At 50.2% G+C, this 19366-nt stretch overlaps 1 protein-coding gene across 1 annotated transcript in view; it reads right to left on the reverse strand.

The window, feature by feature from the left end:
* CRACR2A (calcium release activated channel regulator 2A) overlaps positions 1–19366 on the reverse strand; it is a 131644-nt gene that overhangs the window by 62764 nt on the left and 49514 nt on the right. Inside the window, exon 3 of the mRNA XM_077266496.1 lies at positions 15245–15356. Within this exon, the coding sequence (XP_077122611.1) occupies positions 15245–15356 (112 nt within the window). The remainder of the gene's footprint in view (positions 1–15244; positions 15357–19366) is intronic.

The raw sequence follows: 19366 nt of genomic DNA on the forward strand, positions 1-19366 counted from the left end.
CAATTTCAGTTCTTGTGTCTGCGTGGCTTTTGCAGGACACGATGCCGGCTGCACAGCAGGGGAACAGCTGGCGGTGCTGAACCCCACTGACACATTGGCTGGTGTTTTCCTCTGTGCAGCTAGCAGTACCGGGCCCCAACTGGCGGTGTTAGAGCCCGGGGTCAGCAGGAGGAGGAGCAGGAGGAGGAGCAAGGGGGAGGGGAGTGTAGGCCGAAGCCTGCACTGGCGGCAGCTTTTGGGTCTGTTGTGCCTGCGTGGCAGTTGCAGGACACGTTGCCGGCTGCACAGCAGGGGAACAGCTGGCGGTGCTGAACCCCACTGACACATTGGCGAGTTGTTTTTCTCTGTGCAGCTAGCAGTACCGGGCCCCAACTGGCGGTGTTGGAGCCCAGGGCTCTGCAGGGGGAGCAGAGTGTAGGCCGAAGCCTAATTGAACCAATTTCAAAGGTAACCTTTAACCCCCCCCTCAGGGGTTACAAAGTAGAAGAGCCACAGCTTATGCAGCAGTAGTGCTGCACAAGTCAAAGGTTGCTCTTTTAATTTCGCTCCTTGCACACGCTGAATGAAACACGTATATCATTTAGCCCTTTAAACAGTCAAACTGTGTTGGAGGCGCGAGTTCCCTTTGTAATGAGACGCAGCACAGATGTCAAGAATCCCACCTTGGTGCTGGGTGCAGCCTCCTGAGCGTTGTTATTTGCTGTACAGGAGTCTGCGCTGTCGTGTTATCCCCTGGCCTAGCGCTGTTAGCGCTGCCCATCTTCTGACATCATTTAATGTCGGCCGGTGCGGTTCGCGATGACCATGAATCCCAGCCCCGCAGTGTCTTAACATTGTTAAAACACTGCGGGGCTGGGATTCAGGGCCTGGCGCAGCACATATGTTCGCCTCTCACACTCGGGTCCTTACACCCGCTTCAGACTGTGCGGCGTCATCTGATCCCTTATCGCATGCCACGGCCATGAAGCCGCACAGTCCGCAGAAGGCGGAAGGAGATGAGGGACAGGCGAACTGATGCACTGATCATGCCCGTCAATCACACCCTCGCAGTCCCAATAAATAAGACAACGAGGGGCGTTGTGTGGGTCAGGGCGCCCGCAGAGGCGCAGGCAGCCAAACAATGATGCCAGAAGACGGGCAGCGCTACCAAGGGGGTTGCAGCGTGTCATTACAAAGGAAAGTCACACCACCGGGACGGTTAAATGGTCACACAGAGGACACATTTTAGACGTGTTTTCAGTTCCACATGTGCGAGGAGAATACGTTTATGAGCCACCTTGCACACATGCAGCATTACCGCTGTACGAGGTGGCCTTTAAAACGTACAAACGCCTGGGGGAGGGGGGACAGGTTCCCTTCAATTTCAGTTCTTGTGTCTGCGTGGCTTTTGCAGGACACGATGCCGGCTGCACAGCAGGGGAACAGCTGGCGGTGCTGAACCCCACTGACACATTGGCTGGTGTTTTCCTCTGTGCAGCTAGCAGTACCGGGCCCCAACTGGCGGTGTTAGAGCCCGGGGTCAGCAGGAGGAGGAGCAGGAGGAGGAGCAAGGGGGAGGGGAGTGTAGGCCGAAGCCTGCACTGGCGGCAGCTTTTGGGTCTGTTGTGCCTGCGTGGCAGTTGCAGGACACGTTGCCGGCTGCACAGCAGGGGAACAGCTGGCGGTGCTGAACCCCACTGACACATTGGCGAGTTGTTTTTCTCTGTGCAGCTAGCAGTACCGGGCCCCAACTGGCGGTGTTGGAGCCCAGGGCTCTGCAGGGGGAGCAGAGTGTAGGCCGAAGCCTAATTGAACCAATTTCAAAGGTAACCTTTAACCCCCCCCTCAGGGGTTACAAAGTAGAAGAGCCACAGCTTATGCAGCAGTAGTGCTGCACAAGTCAAAGGTTGCTCTTTTAATTTCGCTCCTTGCACACGCTGAATGAAACACGTATAACATTTAGCCCTTTAAACAGTCAAACTGTGTTGGAGGCGCGAGTTCCCTTTGTAATGAGACGCAGCACAGATGTCAAGAATCCCACCTTGGTGCTGGGTGCAGCCTCCTGAGCGTTGTTATTTGCTGTACAGGAGTCTGCGCTGTCGTGTTATCCCCTGGCCTAGCGCTGTTAGCGCTGCCCATCTTCTGACATCATTTAATGTCGGCCGGTGCGGTTCGCGATGACCATGAATCCCAACCCCGCAGTGTCTTAACATTGTTAAAACACTGCGGGGCTGGGATTCAGGGCCTGGCGCAGCACATATGTTCGCCTCTCACACTCGGGTCCTTACACCCGCTTCAGACTGTGCGGCGTCATCTGATCCCTTATCGCATGCCACGGCCATGAAGCCGCACAGTCCGCAGAAAGCGGAAGGAGATGAGGGACAGGCGAACTGATGCACTGATCATGCCCGTCAATCACACCCTCGCAGTCCCAATAAATAAGACAACGAGGGGCGTTGTGTGGGTCAGGGCGCCCGCAGAGGCGCAGGCAGCCAAACAATGATGCCAGAAGACGGGCAGCGCTACCAAGGGGGTTGCAGCGTGTCATTACAAAGGAAAGTCACACCACCGGGACGGTTAAATGGTCACACAGAGGACACATTTTAGACGTGTTTTCAGTTCCACATGTGCGAGGAGAATACGTTTATGAGCCACCTTGCACACATGCAGCATTACCGCTGTACAAGGTGGCCTTTAAAACGTACAAACGCCTGGGGGAGGGGGGACAGGTTCCCTTCAATTTCAGTTCTTGTGTCTGCGTGGCTTTTGCAGGACACGATGCCGGCTGCACAGCAGGGGAACAGCTGGCGGTGCTGAACCCCACTGACACATTGGCTGGTGTTTTCCTCTGTGCAGCTAGCAGTACCGGGCCCCAACTGGCGGTGTTAGAGCCCGGGGTCAGCAGGAGGAGGAGATGGAGCAGAGTGTAGGCCGAAGCCTGCACTGGCGGCAGCTTTTGGGTCTGTTGTGCCTGCGTGGCAGTTGCAGGACACGTTGCCGGCTGCACAGCAGGGGAACAGCTGGCGGTGCTGAACCCCACTGACACATTGGCGAGTTGTTTTTCTCTGTGCAGCTAGCACATCTGGGCCCCAACTGGCGGTGTTAGAGCCCAGGGTCAGCAGGAGGAGCAGGGGGAGCGGAGTGTAGGCCGAAGCCTGCACTGGAGCAAGTTGAAAGGAAACCTTTAACCCCCCCCCCCCCCAGGCGTTTGTAGCTGGAAGAGCCATCGTGTACACCACTAATGCTGGAAAAGGTAAACTTAGCTCTTTTAATTATGGTCCTTGCAGATGCTGAACCTAACACTTATGAAATGTGTCCCCTCACAGCGTTCAACCGTCCGGTAGGTGGAACTTTCCTTTGTCATGTGACGCAGCACAGCCGTCATTTTTACCCCCTTGGCGCCGTGCGCCGCCTCCTCAGCGTTGTTTGAATCTGTCCCGGAGCCTGCGCTGTTAGGTTAACCCTTGGCCATGCACACATTTCGCGCTGCCCGTCTTCTGACATCATTTGCTGTCAGGCTGGCTGCGCCTGTGTGGGTGCGCTGTCCGAGATTCAGCCTCGCGGTGTCGTCTAATGTAATCCCACCGCGGGCCTGGGATCCGTGGCCATGCGCAGTGCATATCCTCACCTCTCACTCCCCTCCCTACGGCTTCTTCAGACTGTGCGGTGTCACGGCCGTGGCATGCTATTAGGGATCAGCTGACACCGAACAGTCTTTAGAAGCCGTAGGGAGGGGAGTGAGAGGCGAGGATATGCACTGCGCATGGCCACGGATCCCAGGCCCGCAGTGGGATTACATTACACGACACTGCGAGGCTGAATCTCGGACAGCGCACCCACACAGGCGCAGCCAGCCTGACAGCAAATGATGTCAGAAGACAGGCAGCGCGAAATGTGTGCATGGCCAAGGGTTAACCTAACAGCGCAGGCTCCGGGACAGATTCAAACAACGCTGAGGAGGCGGCGCACGGCGCCAAGGGGGTAAAAATGACGGCTGTGCTGCGTCACATGACAAAGGAAAGTTCCACCTACCGGACGGTTGAACGCTGTGAGGGGACACATTTCATAAGTGTTAGGTTCAGCATCTGCAAGGAGCACCACGAAAAGAGGCACTTTTTCCCTTTGCATCATTACTGCTGCACAAGGTGGCTCCTTCAGTAACAAACGCCTGGGGGGGGGGGGACAGGTTCCCTTAAATTTAACTTGTTGTGCCTGCGTGGCGGTCGCAGTACACGTTGCCGTATACACAGCAGGGGAACAGCTGGCGGTGCTGAACCCCACTAACACATTTGCGAGGTGTTTGGCTCTGTGCGTACAGCACTTCTGGACGGCAACTGGCGGTGTTGGAGCCCAGGGACAGGTGGAGGAGGAGGAGGTTGGAGGAGGTAGGAGGGATTGCCACACACACAGCAGGGGAACAGCTGACGTTACTGAACCCCAATAACAGAGGAGGGACTGTTGACTGTGCGTACAGCACTTCTGGACGGCAACTGGCGGTGTTGGAGCCCAGGGACAGGTGGAGGAGGAGGAGGTTGGAGGAGGTAGGAGGGATTGCCACACACACAGCAGGGGAACAGCTGACGTTACTGAACCCCAATAACAGAGGAGGGACTGTTGACTGTGCGTACAGCACTTCTGGACGGCAACTGGCGGTGTTGGAGCCCAGGGACAGGTGGAGGAGGAGGAGGTTGGAGGAGGTTGGAGGAGGTAGGAGGGATTGCCACACACACAGCAGGGGAACAGCTGACGTTACTGAACCCCAATAACAGAGGAGGGACTGTTGACTGTGCGTACAGCACTTCTGGACGGCAACTGGCGGTGTTGGAGCCCAGGGACAGGTGGAGGAGGAGGAGGTTGGAGGAGATAGGAGGGATTGCCACACACACAGCAGGGGAACAGCTGACGTTACTGAACCCCAATAACAGAGGAGGGACTGTTGACTGTGCGTACAGCACTTCTGGACGGCAACTGGCGGTGTTGGAGCCCAGGGACAGGTGGAGGAGGAGGAGGTTGGAGGAGGTAGGAGGGATTGCCACACACACAGCAGGGGAACAGCTGACGTTACTGAACCCCAATAACAGAGGAGCGACTGTTGACTGTGCGTACAGCACTTCTGGACGGCAACTGGCGGTGTTGGAGCCCAGGGACAGGAGGAGGAGGAGGTGGAGGAGATAGGAGGGATTGCCACACACACAGCAGGGGAACAGCTGACGTTACTGAACCCCAATAACAGAGGAGGGACTGTTGACTGTGCGTACAGCACTTCTGGACGGCAACTAGCGGTGTTGGAGCCCAGGGACAGGTGGAGGAGGAGGAGGTTGGAGGAGGTAGGAGGGATTGCCACACACACAGCAGGGGAACAGCTGACGTTACTGAACCCCAATAACAGAGGAGCGACTGTTGACTGTGCGTACAGCACTTCTGGATGGCAACTGGCGGTGTTGGAGCCCAGGGACAGGTGGAGGAGGAGGAGGTTGGAGGAGGTAGGAGGGATTGCCACACACACAGCAGGGGAACAGCTGACGTTACTGAACCCCAATAACAGAGGAGGGACTGTTGACTGTGCGTACAGCACTTCTGGACGGCAACTAGCGGTGTTGGAGCCCAGGGACAGGTGGAGGAGGAGGAGGTTGGAGGAGGTAGGAGGGATTGCCACACACACAGCAGGGGAACAGCTGACGTTACTGAACCCCAATAACAGAGGAGCGACTGTTGACTGTGCGTACAGCACTTCTGGACGGCAACTGGCGGTGTTGGAGCCCAGGGACAGGTGGAGGAGGAGGAGGTTGGAGGAGGTTGGAGGAGGTAGGAGGGATTGCCACACACACAGCAGGGGAACAGCTGACGTTACTGAACCCCAATAACAGAGGAGGGACTGTTGACTGTGCGTACAGCACTTCTGGACGGCAACTGGCGGTGTTGGAGCCCAGGGACAGGTGGAGGAGGAGGAGGTTGGAGGAGATAGGAGGGATTGCCACACACACAGCAGGGGAACAGCTGACGTTACTGAACCCCAATAACAGAGGAGGGACTGTTGACTGTGCGTACAGCACTTCTGGACGGCAACTGGCGGTGTTGGAGCCCAGGGACAGGTGGAGGAGGAGGAGGTTGGAGGAGGTAGGAGGGATTGCCACACACACAGCAGGGGAACAGCTGACGTTACTGAACCCCAATAACAGAGGAGCGACTGTTGACTGTGCGTACAGCACTTCTGGACGGCAACTGGCGGTGTTGGAGCCCAGGGACAGGAGGAGGAGGAGGTGGAGGAGATAGGAGGGATTGCCACACACACAGCAGGGGAACAGCTGACGTTACTGAACCCCAATAACAGAGGAGCGACTGTTGACTGTGCGTACAGCACTTCTGGACGGCAACTGGCGGTGTTGGAGCCCAGGGACAGGTGGAGGAGGAGGAGGTTGGAGGAGGTAGGAGGGATTGCCACACACACAGCAGGGGAACAGCTGACGTTACTGAACCCCAATAACAGAGGAGGGACTGTTGACTGTGCGTACAGCACTTCTGGACGGCAACTAGCGGTGTTGGAGCCCAGGGACAGGTGGAGGAGGAGGAGGTTGGAGGAGGTAGGAGGGATTGCCACACACACAGCAGGGGAACAGCTGACGTTACTGAACCCCAATAACAGAGGAGCGACTGTTGACTGTGCGTACAGCACTTCTGGACGGCAACTGGCGGTGTTAGAGCCCAGGGACAGGTGGAGGAGGAGGAGGTTGGAGGAGGTAGGAGGGATTGCCACACACACAGCAGGGGAACAGCTGACGTTACTGAACCCCAATAACAGAGGAGCGACTGTTGACTGTGCGTACAGCACTTCTGGACGGCAACTGGCGGTGTTGGAGCCCAGGGACAGGTGGAAAAGCAGAGGAACACAATGTAGGCCGAAGCCTGAGAAAGTCGAAAGGGAACCTTTAACCCCCCCCCCAAGGTGTTTGTAGCTGAAAGAGCCAGCTTGTGCAGCACAAAAGATGCAAAAGGAAAAGGTGGCTCTTTTCATCATGCTCCTTGCAAACACAGAACTAAACACTTATAAAATGTGTCCCCTGCAACCGTAAAACCGTCCTGGAGGTGGGACTTTCCTTCGTAATGTGACGCAGCACAGCCGTCATTCCTACCCCCCCGGCGCCGCGCACCGGCTCCTCAGCGTTGTTTGATTCCGTCCCGGAGCCTGCGCTGTTATGTTATCCCGTGGCCAGGCACACTTAGCGCTGCCCGTCTTCTGGCATCATTTGGTGTCAGGATGGCTGCGCCTGTGCGGCCGCGCTGGCCGAGAGCCCGCCTCGCAGTGTCTTCTGATTTAATCCCACTGGGGGCCTGGGATCCATGGACATGCGCAGTGCATATCCTCGCCTCTCACTCCCCTCCCTACGGCTTCTTAAGACTGTGCGGTGTCACGGCCGTGGCATGCTATTAGGGACCAGCTGACACCGAACAGTCTGAAGAAGCCATAGGGAGATGAGTGAGAGGTGGAGGTTCAGATATGCACTGCGCATGTCCATGGATCCCAGGCCCCCAGTGGGATTAAATCAGAAGACACTGCGAGGCGGGCTCTCTGCCAGCGCGGCCGCACAGGCGCAGCCATCCTGACACCAAATGATGCCAGAAGACGGGCAGCGCTAAGTGTGCCTGGCCACGGGATAACATAACAGCGCAGGCTCCGGGACGGAATCAAACAACGCTGAGGAGCCGGTGCGCGGCGCCGGGGGGGTAGGAATGACGGCTGTGCTGCATCACATTACGAAGGAAAGTCCCACCTCCGGGACGGTGTTACGGTATCAGTGGACACATTTTATAAGTGTTAAGTTCTGCGTGTGCAAGGTGCTAAACAAAAATAGCTACCTTTTCCTTGTGCAGCATTACTGCTGCACAAGGTGGCTCTTTCAGTAACAAACGCCTTGGGGGGGGGGACAGATTCCCTTACATTTCAGTTGTTGTGTCAGCGTGGCGGTCGCATGACACATTGCCGGCTACACAGCTGGGGATCAGCTGACGTTACTGAAACCCAATAACACTGGGTCGTATGTTTTGACTGTGCAGACGGCACTTCTGAGCCTCAACTGGCGGTGTTGGAGCCCAGGAATTTAAATTCAGGTGGTAGAAAGATGAACACAACAGGAGACCTGGATAACGTATACAGTGACCTAATTATTTAATCAGGAGGAGGAGTGGCAAATTCCTGCGAGATCCAGGCCTTGTTCATTTTCAGGAAAGTAAGCCGGTCAACGTTATCGGAGGATAGTCGCATGCGACGGTCAGTTAGTACACCACCTGCAGCACTAAAGACACTTTCCGATAATACACTGGCCGCAGGTCAAGACAGCACCTCCAATGCATACTGGCTTAGCTCTGGCCATGTATCCAGCTTTGAGACCCAAAACTTGAAAGGGGAAGAGCCGTCTGGGAGTACAGCAAGAGGGCAAGACATGTAGTCTGTCACCATCTGACGGAACCGTTGCCTCCTGCTGACTGGAGCCGTCTGTGATGGTGTAGACTTTTGTGGGGGGCACAGAAAACTGTGCCACAGTTGGGCCATACTGGTCTTGCCTTGGGCAGAGGCACTGCTTCTGCTCCCTCTTTGTGCAGAGCCTCCACCACTGCCTGGATGCACTGAGCTGCTTTGGAATGCACTAGCAGAACTTCTCTCAGTTGGAATGGAGAAGATGATGGAATTGACCAGTGTGTCTTGGTACTCCCGCATTTTTCGCTCCCGGTTCAACGGTGTGATGAGGCTTTCTACGTTGTCCCGGTAGCGAGGATCGAGGAGGGTGAACACCCAATAATCAGACATGTTGAGAATGTGGGCGATGCGGCGGTCGTTTCTCAGGCACTGCAGCATGTAATCCACCATGTGCTGCAGACTGCCAACTGCCCAAGAAACGCTGTCCCCTGCTGGAGGCGTGGTCTCTGCCCGCTCGTCATCACCCCACCCTCGCTGTACACACTGAGTACTGGACAATTGTGTAACTCCCTCCTCTGGACGGATGTCTTTCTCCTCCATTGACTCCTCCTCATCCTCCTCACAAACTGTCCCCTGCCTACGCGTTTGTGAGGAACCACGTGGCGCTGACTGTCCAGAAGATGATGGAAATGGTGAATCCTCATCCTCCACCTCTTCCACAACATCATCCCTTAGCGCTTGCAGTGATTTTTCAAGCAGGCAGATAAGGGGGACAGTCATGCTGACTAGTGCATCATCTGCACTCGCCATCCGCGTGGAATAATCAAAGGGACGCAAAACCTGGCAGACGTCATTCATAGTGGCCCACTCTGTGGTTGTGAAGTCTGTACGGCGCTGACTGCGACTTTTTTGCGCCTGAAGCAGCTGGTACTCCATTACAGCTTGCTGCTGCTCACACAACCGCTCCAACATATGTAACGTGGAATTCCACCTGGTAGGTAGGTCACATATGATGCGATGTTCCGGCAGGCGGTGTCGGCGCTGCAGAGCCGCAATGCGCGCTTTTGCCGTGCTGGAACGCCGCAAGTGAGCACACTCTAGGCGGACCTTGTGCAGCAGTGCATCAAGATCCGGATAGTCCCTCAGAAAACTCTGCACGACCAAATTGAGCACATGTGCCAGACATGGGATGTGAGTGAGGTTGCCGAGGCCCAGAGCTGCCACCAGATTTCGGCCATTATCACACACTACCATGCCTGGCTGGAGATTCGCTGGCACAAACCACACATCGCTCTCCTGCTTGATGGCATTCCAGAGCTCCTGCGCTGTGTGGCTACGATTCCCCAAAAAAATTAATTTCAACACGGCCTGTTGACGTTTGGCCACGGCTGTGCTCATGTCGGTCGTAACAGGTACACGTTCATCACGGGTCCATGTGGAGGTGGACTGTGACGGCTCCTGCAGCGATGATTCTGAGGAACTGGTGTAAGAGGAGGAGTCAATGCGTACAGAATGGATTCCTGCAATCCTTGGAGTGGGCAGGACACGTCCTGCGCCACTCGCACGGTCTGTACCCGGCTCAACGACATTAACCCAATGGGCAGTGAGGGAAAGGTATCGCCCCTGTCCATGTTGACTGGTCCACGCATCGGTGGTGAGGTGGACCTTGCTACTGACGGCGTTCAGTAGCGCGTGTTTTATGTGTCCCTCCACATGCTTGTGCAGGGCAGGGACGGCTTGCCTGCTGAAGTAAAAGCGGCTAGGCACATTGTACTGTGGGACTGCCAATGACATCAAGTCACGGAAGCTGTCAGTCTCCACCAGCCTGAATGACAGCATTTCCAGTGACAGAAGTTTGGCAATGCCTGCAGTCAGAGCCTGTGCTCGTGGGTGGTTTGACGAGAAAGGCCGCCTTTTCTCCCATGCCTGTACTACCGATGGCTGTAGACTGGGCTGGGAGTGTGTGGATGACTGGGAAAGTGGTGCTGCGGGTGGAATTACAGCGGGTCTCTGGACAACAGGGCCAGAGGTTCTTCCACGGCGATCCTGGGAGGAAGCCGAACCAGCTGCGTGTGAGCTAGAGGAAGAGGCAACACGAGCTGAAGAGGTGGTAGCTGCCGCTGTTGGTTGGCCTACCTCTTCAGTGTGTTTTTCTAACTCCGCCGGGTGCCTGCTGCGCACATGTTTCCACATGTTGGAGGTATTGAGGTTGCTGACATTTTTCCCTCTTTTGACTTTTTGATGACACACCTTGCATCTGACATAGCAAATGTCATCTGCAACTGTGTCAAAAAAGGACCAGGCACTGCAAGTCTTGGGAGCGCCCTTTTTGGCTTTTGGAAGAGACATGCTCCTAACGGGTGCCAAAGCGGAGGCTGCAGGATCCGCAGTCTTCCCCCTCCCTCTCCCTCTTTGGGCCGTACGGGGAATCTCTTCCTCAGAGCTGCTCCCACCACCTTCCTGTCCCTCACGCCAAGATGGGTCGAGGACCTCATCATCTACACTACCCTCTGCCCCCAACTGCTCCTCCTGGGTAGTCTCAGCAGCAGAGCACGCACCAGTAAGTGGCACCTGAGTGTCATCATCAGCTGATGCGGCCTGCGATGTGGTGACCGGAGCCACTGGCCCACCCGCCTCTTCAGAGGAAGACAGAAAAAGCTGTTGGGCATCACTGCACCCTGCCTCTTCTTCCATTTCTCCAATGCTGCTTGGCTGGCCCCCTGTTTCCAAGCCAAGAGATTCAGAGAACAGAAGTAGAGACGGCTCCTGTCCTGGGCTCTCTGTCTGCCTGGGCAATTTGGCAGGTGGTGAAGAGACAGATGGCTGCTCTCCAGTGCTCTGTGTCTGAGAGGATGTGGCACTAATGGAAGTTGATGCATTAGCTGCCATCCATCCGACAACAGCTTCAATTTGTTCTTGACGCAGCAGCGGTGTACGGCGCTCTGACACAAAGCTGCGCATGAACGACTGTTGCCTGGTGAAAGTGGGTGCTGATGAGTCACCGGTGCCCGCAGCAGGCACAGAATCCCCACGTCCCCTCCCTGCTCCGCGCCCACGCCCACGTGCCTTACTCACTGCCTTCTTCATCTTGGTTGACTGATAAAGATAAGCAGAAAAGTACTAACGGATTTGTGTGCTTATTCCTGAGCAACTCCTCCTAACAGGTATAAGAAACACTAATTTTCTAAAGTGTGGACTAGACTTTAATATGAGCTAATGTGGCCTACACAAATGTAAAGTGGTGTAACTGGTGTGTTTGGTGAACTTTATTATTTATTTCTTTTTTGGGGGCTGAACTGACAACAGATAGAGCTGCAGTCACACGGAGACCGTGCAGACAGACGTAAACGGCGCTGCAAGGCCCAAAAACCCTCCTCTACGTTATCCTATGTAGTGTTTTTCCACAAGTTAGCTGGAGATGGGTGGAAAGACACTAATAGGATTTTTTTAAATAAATTAGCAGCAACCTACACTACTTGAAAAAAAAAGAAAATTGATTTGGCGGTATGACGCAGTGAACAACCCTGAGCTGGAGACAACCAGGCTATGGCTGCTCACAGACTACAGGGCGAGCTGCAATCACACGGAGACCGTGCAGACAGCCGTAAACGGCGCTGCAAGGCCCAAAAACCCTCCTCTACTTTATCCTATGTAGTGTTTTTCCACAAGTTAGCTGGAGACGGGTGGAAAGACACTAATAGGATTTTTTTAAATAAATTAGCAGCAACCTACACTACTTGAAAAAAAAAGAAAATTGATTTGGCGGTATGACGCAGTGAACAACCCTGAGCTGGAGACAACCAGGCTATGGCTGCTCACAGACTACAGGGCGAGCTGCAATCACACGGAGACCGTGCAGACAGCCGTAAACGGCGCTGCAAGGCCCAAAAACCCTCCTCTACTTTATCCTATGTAGTGTTTTTCCACAAATTAGCTGGAGACGGGTGGAAAGACACTAATAGGATTTTTTAAAATAAATTAGCAGCAGACTACACTACTTGAAAAAAAATTAAAATTGATTTGGCGGTATGACGCAGTGAACAACCCTGAGCTGGAGACAACCAGGCTACGGCTGCTCACAGACTACAGGGCGAGCTGCAGTCACACGGAGACCGTGCAGACAGCCGTAAACGGCGCTGCAAGGCCCAAAAACCCTCCTCTACTTTATCCTATGTAGTGTTTTTCCACAAATTAGCTGGAGACGGGTGGAAAGACACTAATAGGATTTTTTTAAATAAATTAGCAGCAGACTACACTACTTGAAAAAAAATTAAAATTGATTTGGCGGTATGACGCAGTGAACAACCCTGAGCTGGAGACAACCAAGCTATGGCTGCTCACAGACTACAGGGCGAGCTGCAATCACACGGAGACCGTGCAGACAGCCGTAAATGGCGCTGCAAGGCCCAAAAACCCTCCTCTACTTTATCCTATGTAGTGTTTTTCCACAAATTAGCTGGAGACGGGTGGAAAGACACTAATAGGATTTTTTTGAATAAATTAGCAGCAGACTACACTACTTGGAAAAAAAAAAAAAAAAAAGAACAGTATGAGGCAATGAACCACCCTCCCTGAACTGAATACAACCAGCTATGGATGGCCTATGTGGCTGCACTCAGACTAGAGAGTGGGCTGCACTCACACACACACACACACAGACCTTGCAGATCGCTGTGAAAACAGCACTACAAGGCAAAAGCAAGGTGAATAGTAGGTGAACACAGCGGTTGCTAAATTAGCCTTTGGAAAGCACAAAGAAGCAAATCGCTATCTCTAAACTGTCCCTCAGTCAGCAAACAGCGTCCTGTCACTAACTGAATTCACAGCAGAGTGATCGCAAAATGGCGCCAGCGACTTTTAAACTGCAGCATGACATCATTTCAGCAGCCAATCACAGCCTTGCCAGTAGTTTCATGCCCTCCATGCTAAACAGGATGTGCCCACACTTGGAATCATTCTCATTGGCTGAATTTCTGCATTTTGAATCTTGGAACTTCCGATTCCGGTATCCGATACGCGGCAAGTATCGGAATCCCGGTATCGGAATTCCGATACCGCAAGTATCGGCCGATACCCGATACTTGCGGTATCGGAATGCTCAACACTACTGGAGACTGGCTAGGCCACTCCAGGACCTTGAAATGCTTCTTACGAAGCCACTCCTTCGTTGCCCTGGCAGTGTGCTTTGGATCATTGTCATGTTGAAAGACCCAGCCACGTTTCATCTTCAATGCCCTTGCTGATGGAAGGAGGTTTGCACTCAAAATCTCACGATACATGGCCCCATTCATTCTTTCATGTACCCGGATCAGTCGTCCTGGCCCCTTTGCAGAGAAACAGCCCCAAAGCATGATGTTTCCACCACCATGCTTTACAGTAGGTATGGTGTTGGATGGATGCAACTCAGTATTCTTTTTCCTCCAAACACGACAAGTTGTGTTTCTACCAAACAGTTCCAGTTTGGTTTCATCAGACCATAGGACATTCTCCCCAAACTCCTCTGGATCATCCAAATGCTCTCTAGCAAACTTCAGACGGGCCCAGACATGTACTGGCTTAAGCAGTGGGACACGTCTGGCACTGCAGGATCTGAGTCCATGGTGGCGTAGTGTGTTACTTATGGTAGGCCTTGTTACATTGGTCCCAGCTCTCTGCAGTTCATTCACTAGGTCCCCCCGCGTGGTTCTGGGATTTTTGCTCACCGTTATTGTGATCATTCTGACCCCACGGGGTGGGATTTTGCGTGGAGCCCCAGATCGAGGGAGATTATCAGTGGTCTTGTATGTCTTCCATTTTCTAATTATTGCTCCCACTGTTGATTTCTTCACTCCAAGCTGGTTGGCTATTGCAGATTCAGTCTTCCCAGCCTGGTGCAGGGCTACAATTTTGTTTCTGGTGTCCTTTGACAGCTCTTTGGTCTTCACCATAGTGGAGTTTGGAGTCAGACTGTTTGAGGGTGTGCACAGGTGTCTTTTTATACTGATAACAAGTTTAAACAGGTGCCATTACTACAGGTAATGAGTGGAGGAAAGAGGAGACTCTTAAAGAAGAAGTTACAGGTCTGTGAGAGCCAGAAATCTGGATTGTTTGTTTCTGACCAAATACTTATTTTCCACCATAATATGCAAATAAAATGATAAAAAAACAGACAATGTGATTTTCTGGATTTTTGTTTCTCAGTTTGTCTCCCATAGTTGAGGTCTACCTATGATGTAAATTACAGACGCCTCTCATCTTTTTAAGTGGTGGAACTTGCACTATTGCTGACTGACTAAATACTTTTTTGCCCCACTGTATATATATATTATATATATATATATATATATATATATATATATATATATATATATATATATATATATATATATTTGGTATCACCGTAATTGTACTGACCTAGAAAATCATAAATCAGAGTGATTGTTACCATGCATGGCATAAAAAGAACCCCTCTCTAAAAAAAAAAAATAGAAGAAAAACAAATTGGAAGAATTGAATTTATTTTCCTAGTTTCTCCACACTTTTTCACATCATATGGTAAAATTAATGGTGTCATTCAAAATTACACTTCGTCTGCCAAAAAAACGAGGCATCCTACAAATATGTGGATGGAAAAGTTAAAAAAAAAGGTAAAGTTTTGTGAAGAAGGCGAGGTAAAAAAGAAAGCACAAAAACAAAGATCAGCTGTGGATGGAAAGGGTTAAATACAAATTGTGATATAAAAAAAAGAAAACATTTACAAAAAATAACTTTAAAAGAAAATGACTTTAACTGCAGGTAATTTTCTTATGACACATTCCCTTTAAATTTCATTTTTTCAGCTCTTTATTCCCCCAAGACTTAGAAAACACTCACTAAATCCTGTAGTGAATTCGTCCAGTGTCAGATATCCATTCCCATCAGAATCCAGAGTATCAAAAACTTTTTCCAGTTCTTCAAAGCTCAGAGGTAGCTCTTTATGAAGCCTCTAAAAGAGATGAAAACCGGTGTAAAAAAAAACTTTAAAACGAGACACATGAATCCATCGACTTCATTATTTTTATGCCGTGTGGATCAAAAGCAAAAGGTCCAAAGTCCTTTCTGAGCTCAGATATAATAAAGATTTCTTGACATCCCCATGAACGTGCAGGCGGGGAAGAGAAGGAAAAAGGAAGTTCTAGCACCTACAGCGCTGGCAGTTGATGAATAGGCACCGCCCATTTTAGAAAAGTGGATGGCAAGTTTCAGAACTTGAGTATTGGCACAGGTCTTGGACGTATCAGACTGATATGAGCATCGAAGGAAGTATGGGGGATTTGGGTAGATCATGAGTTTCTATAGGTCAGGTGTCTTGTGTGGAGGGATATGTATGCAATAAAAAAATGTTGTAATTTTTGATAGAACATTATTTTCCTTATGATAAAAATGTAATAGATAAATCAATATTATCAATTATTCCTACTATTAAGAATCTTGGTAAAATCAGAAAATGGATTGAAATGGTCCTTGACTCAATGAGGATCTATTTCCCGGAATACCATGTTTGCTTTACGCCTACGCTGATCAATACTTGTGTGCTGTGGTCTCAGGTCCACGTCAGGATACTCCTGTAGAAGGTCGGGGTCTTCATCTATCCTATTGCTTTTTATTCACCTATGGCAACAGTATAGGAGGGTCACACCAAGACTTTATCTCTATGTCCTCTACCACCAGCTTTGGACTGGTGAGCCTACGGCCCACCAGTAGAACTGAGCCTAGGGATCCACTATAAAGTTCATAACTAAGGCTAGGTTCACACTCGAATTGTAGTATTTGTCAGGAAGCTCAGTCATAAGTTGCTGACGGACACCCCAAAGGATACCGGGCATGTAGCATAAGTGCTGTATGCTGAGAAGAGAGAATCTGTCAGAATCAGGGCCCACCGGAGAATTTACCGATTGTCCGGTGTGCCAGTCTGAGTCTGTATGCCTCAACTACTGAATCCAACAACATATTTGCACTGGATATAAAAAGTCTACACAGACCTGTTAAAATCCTGTTTATTTGTTAGGTAAAATCATACCAAGAAGACTCATTCCACAACTTTTTCCACCTTTAATGTTGTCCATAATCTGAGCAAATCCATTGAGAAATGTAGAGATCAGATTGAAGAATCCATTTTGTCTTCCTATTCAGAGACGTCTGGCTTTATATGAAGAAACTTGAGCAAATAGACATTTCCTTTTATGGACGCATTCCTTCTTGTTATTGTGACCTTTAACCTACATTCCAGAAGTTGAACGTTATTAGTAGAATAGATACTCTTTGTTAGAGAATATGAGCGCTTGTACGCATGTCTGTAATGCTTATCTCTTTGCCATATAAAAAGAGGGGTGAGAGACCAGGGGGGCCAGATGAGCTCCTGGGCGATCCCTGCATATGATCACACATCTCTTGTGCTGTGTGTTATTACTTGGATCTCTCTACATCAGTAAGCCGGGGACTGATAAGGACTCAACATTTCCTGGCGCCCGAACAGGGACCCGAGGTGAGAGTATTTACTCAAGATTTACCTGCGGATACGGACAACGGAGATCTGGGATAATGGACGGCAAATGAAAAAAAACCTGGCCAGGTAAGAGACATTATTAGTTCTCTTTTATCTGCCCTGTATTATCCGAAAGATCTCTATGAGCCGTGTCATGCTGGGTTAGTCTAGTAGTGAGTAGATACCTATAGAACTCGGGTTACCATATTGTATAGATTTATGAGTCTAGTCCCTGGCAGTGTGTGAACAGTGTGTGAACAGTGTGTGAACAGTGTGTGAACAGTGTGTGAACAGTGTGAAGGTTGTGACATGTTGTGAAAGAAGAATAGAAGTACGTAGAACAATAAGCCACGATTGTTAGAACAAGGTTATTGGTGAAGTCAGCCTAACTGGGTTATGAGGTAGCGTCCTTCTGGGAGACCTCCGCCCATGCTTGACTCTCCTATAGAACTTGTTTCTACATTCCCTGGATAAGGTGTGATAGAATGAGCCCAGGACGCGGTTTTCATGAGCCTGGGACAAGTATGCTAACTGACACAGAAAGTTTTGTGATCTGTATGGTGTTGCTGGGTCTGTGTGCATAATAGCACTTAAGTACGTCCTGCATATTAGAAGAAACAGAGCAGACAAGCCCTTCAATATTTTAGCTCCCTAGGAGAGAAGGCAACGAGACGCCACCAACAGAGGAAGTGGTTGTCCAAACGTCACCTGGGGTAGAAATAGCAAATATTGAAAGGATATTTTAGCTCCCTAGGAGAGAAGGCAACGAGACATCACCACAGTGATTGTCCAAACGTCACCTGGGGTAGAAATAGCTAAAATGAGAAATAAACAGACCAAAACTGTTTTAGGACAAGTGGAAGCAGCAGATATCATACAGGAAAGATGTGGAAAGGCAGTCAGAAGTCAGATTAGAAGAGTGAGAGGAAAAATTGGGAATTTCAGAAGCACTTATGTTCAGTACAGAATGGGAAAGACTGAGTAAAGAACGAGGTGGAATTATTAAAGACAATGGGTGGGAAGAAATCATACACTGTATGATAGAGGTCTCAAAAACAGCTAAAGAGGAGAATTGGAAGTATGATCCAGACACTTCCAAATGGATCATGGGAAAGGGAAAAAGTTGTAATATAATCCCACCACCTTACCTAGATCCAAAAGCCCAATCATTTGTACCATCTGGAAGAACAGAAGGAGGAAAACAGAGGGAAAGGGGGTCTACAGGTGTGATTATGCAGAAATTTGGGCAAAGTATTGAAGAATATAGTCAAGAACTAGAAAATAGCTTTAGGGATGAAGGATTGGATTTGACTGATGCTTCAGTAAGGAGACTTTTTACAAAACAATTAATAGAGGGGCTAGATCCGAAAATCAGAGAAAAATTTAAATCCTCTACTCCAGATTGGAGAACAATTGAACAACCAAATATTGTGAAACAACGATGTTTAGGAATAGCCATGGATATGAGAGAGAATCGTAAGCCTGTTAGAATAGCACAAGCTAATACAGGAGGAAGAGTGAGACACAATTTTCTTTGCCACTACTGTAAAAAGCCAGGTCATTTCCAAAGAGAGTGCAGGAAGAAGTTGGCAGATATAAAGTCAGGCAAATTTGTTCCCAGAAATAACCCTCCCCAAACGGACAACCAGCAGAAATCTACCATCATAGATGGTTCCATACCAGATTCAGATTGACTCGATGTGTTACAAACTTCCCTACCAGCTAGGAGACCTATGATACAGGTGAATGTGGGGGGGAGAGAGATTCCATTTTTGATAGATACAGGTGCAACTTCCTCAATTTTGAATCAAGATTTTCTTCCAAATCCGGAAGATATTTCAGAACAAACAACTTTTGCTGAGGGTTATGATGGGGTAATTCGAACACTGCCATATACTGTGCCCCTAGAGGTCTCATTAGGACCTAAATGTTTTGCATCCAGATTTTTGTATGCCAGAGGTGCCCCAACATGTCTGTTAGGAACTAATGTACTAAAGAAATTAGAAGCTAACATCAATTTTAGGGAAGATGGCACAGTTATGTTGACTATCCCTGATGATGCAGAAACATTAGAACAATATGTCAGAATTCAGGCTTTTGAGGATTATGCTGAAGAAAAAGAGTACACCATAGATCTAGACCTCTCAATGGTCCCAGAAACACTGTGGGCACAGGGTGACACTGATGTGGGATTATTGCATATCTCTCCTGTAAAACTATCTGTGCAACCAGGAACTGTTCTCCCACAGCTCAGACAATACCCTGTGAGTGCCCAGCAGGAATTAGCGATCACAAAACAGATAGAGGGATATAGAGAGAAAGGAGTTCTGGTAGAGATACAATCACCTGCTAACACCCCTCTGTATCCAGTCAAAAAGAGAACTCTTGATAAGAGTTCTATGCCCAAATATCGTATGGTACATGATCTAAGAGAAATAAACAAAGTTCTAGATCCAATCACCCCAGTTGTA

The sequence above is a fragment of the Ranitomeya variabilis genome, chromosome 5 (assembly GCF_051348905.1).
Source record: "Ranitomeya variabilis isolate aRanVar5 chromosome 5, aRanVar5.hap1, whole genome shotgun sequence".
NCBI classification, from domain to species: domain Eukaryota; kingdom Metazoa; phylum Chordata; class Amphibia; order Anura; family Dendrobatidae; genus Ranitomeya; species Ranitomeya variabilis.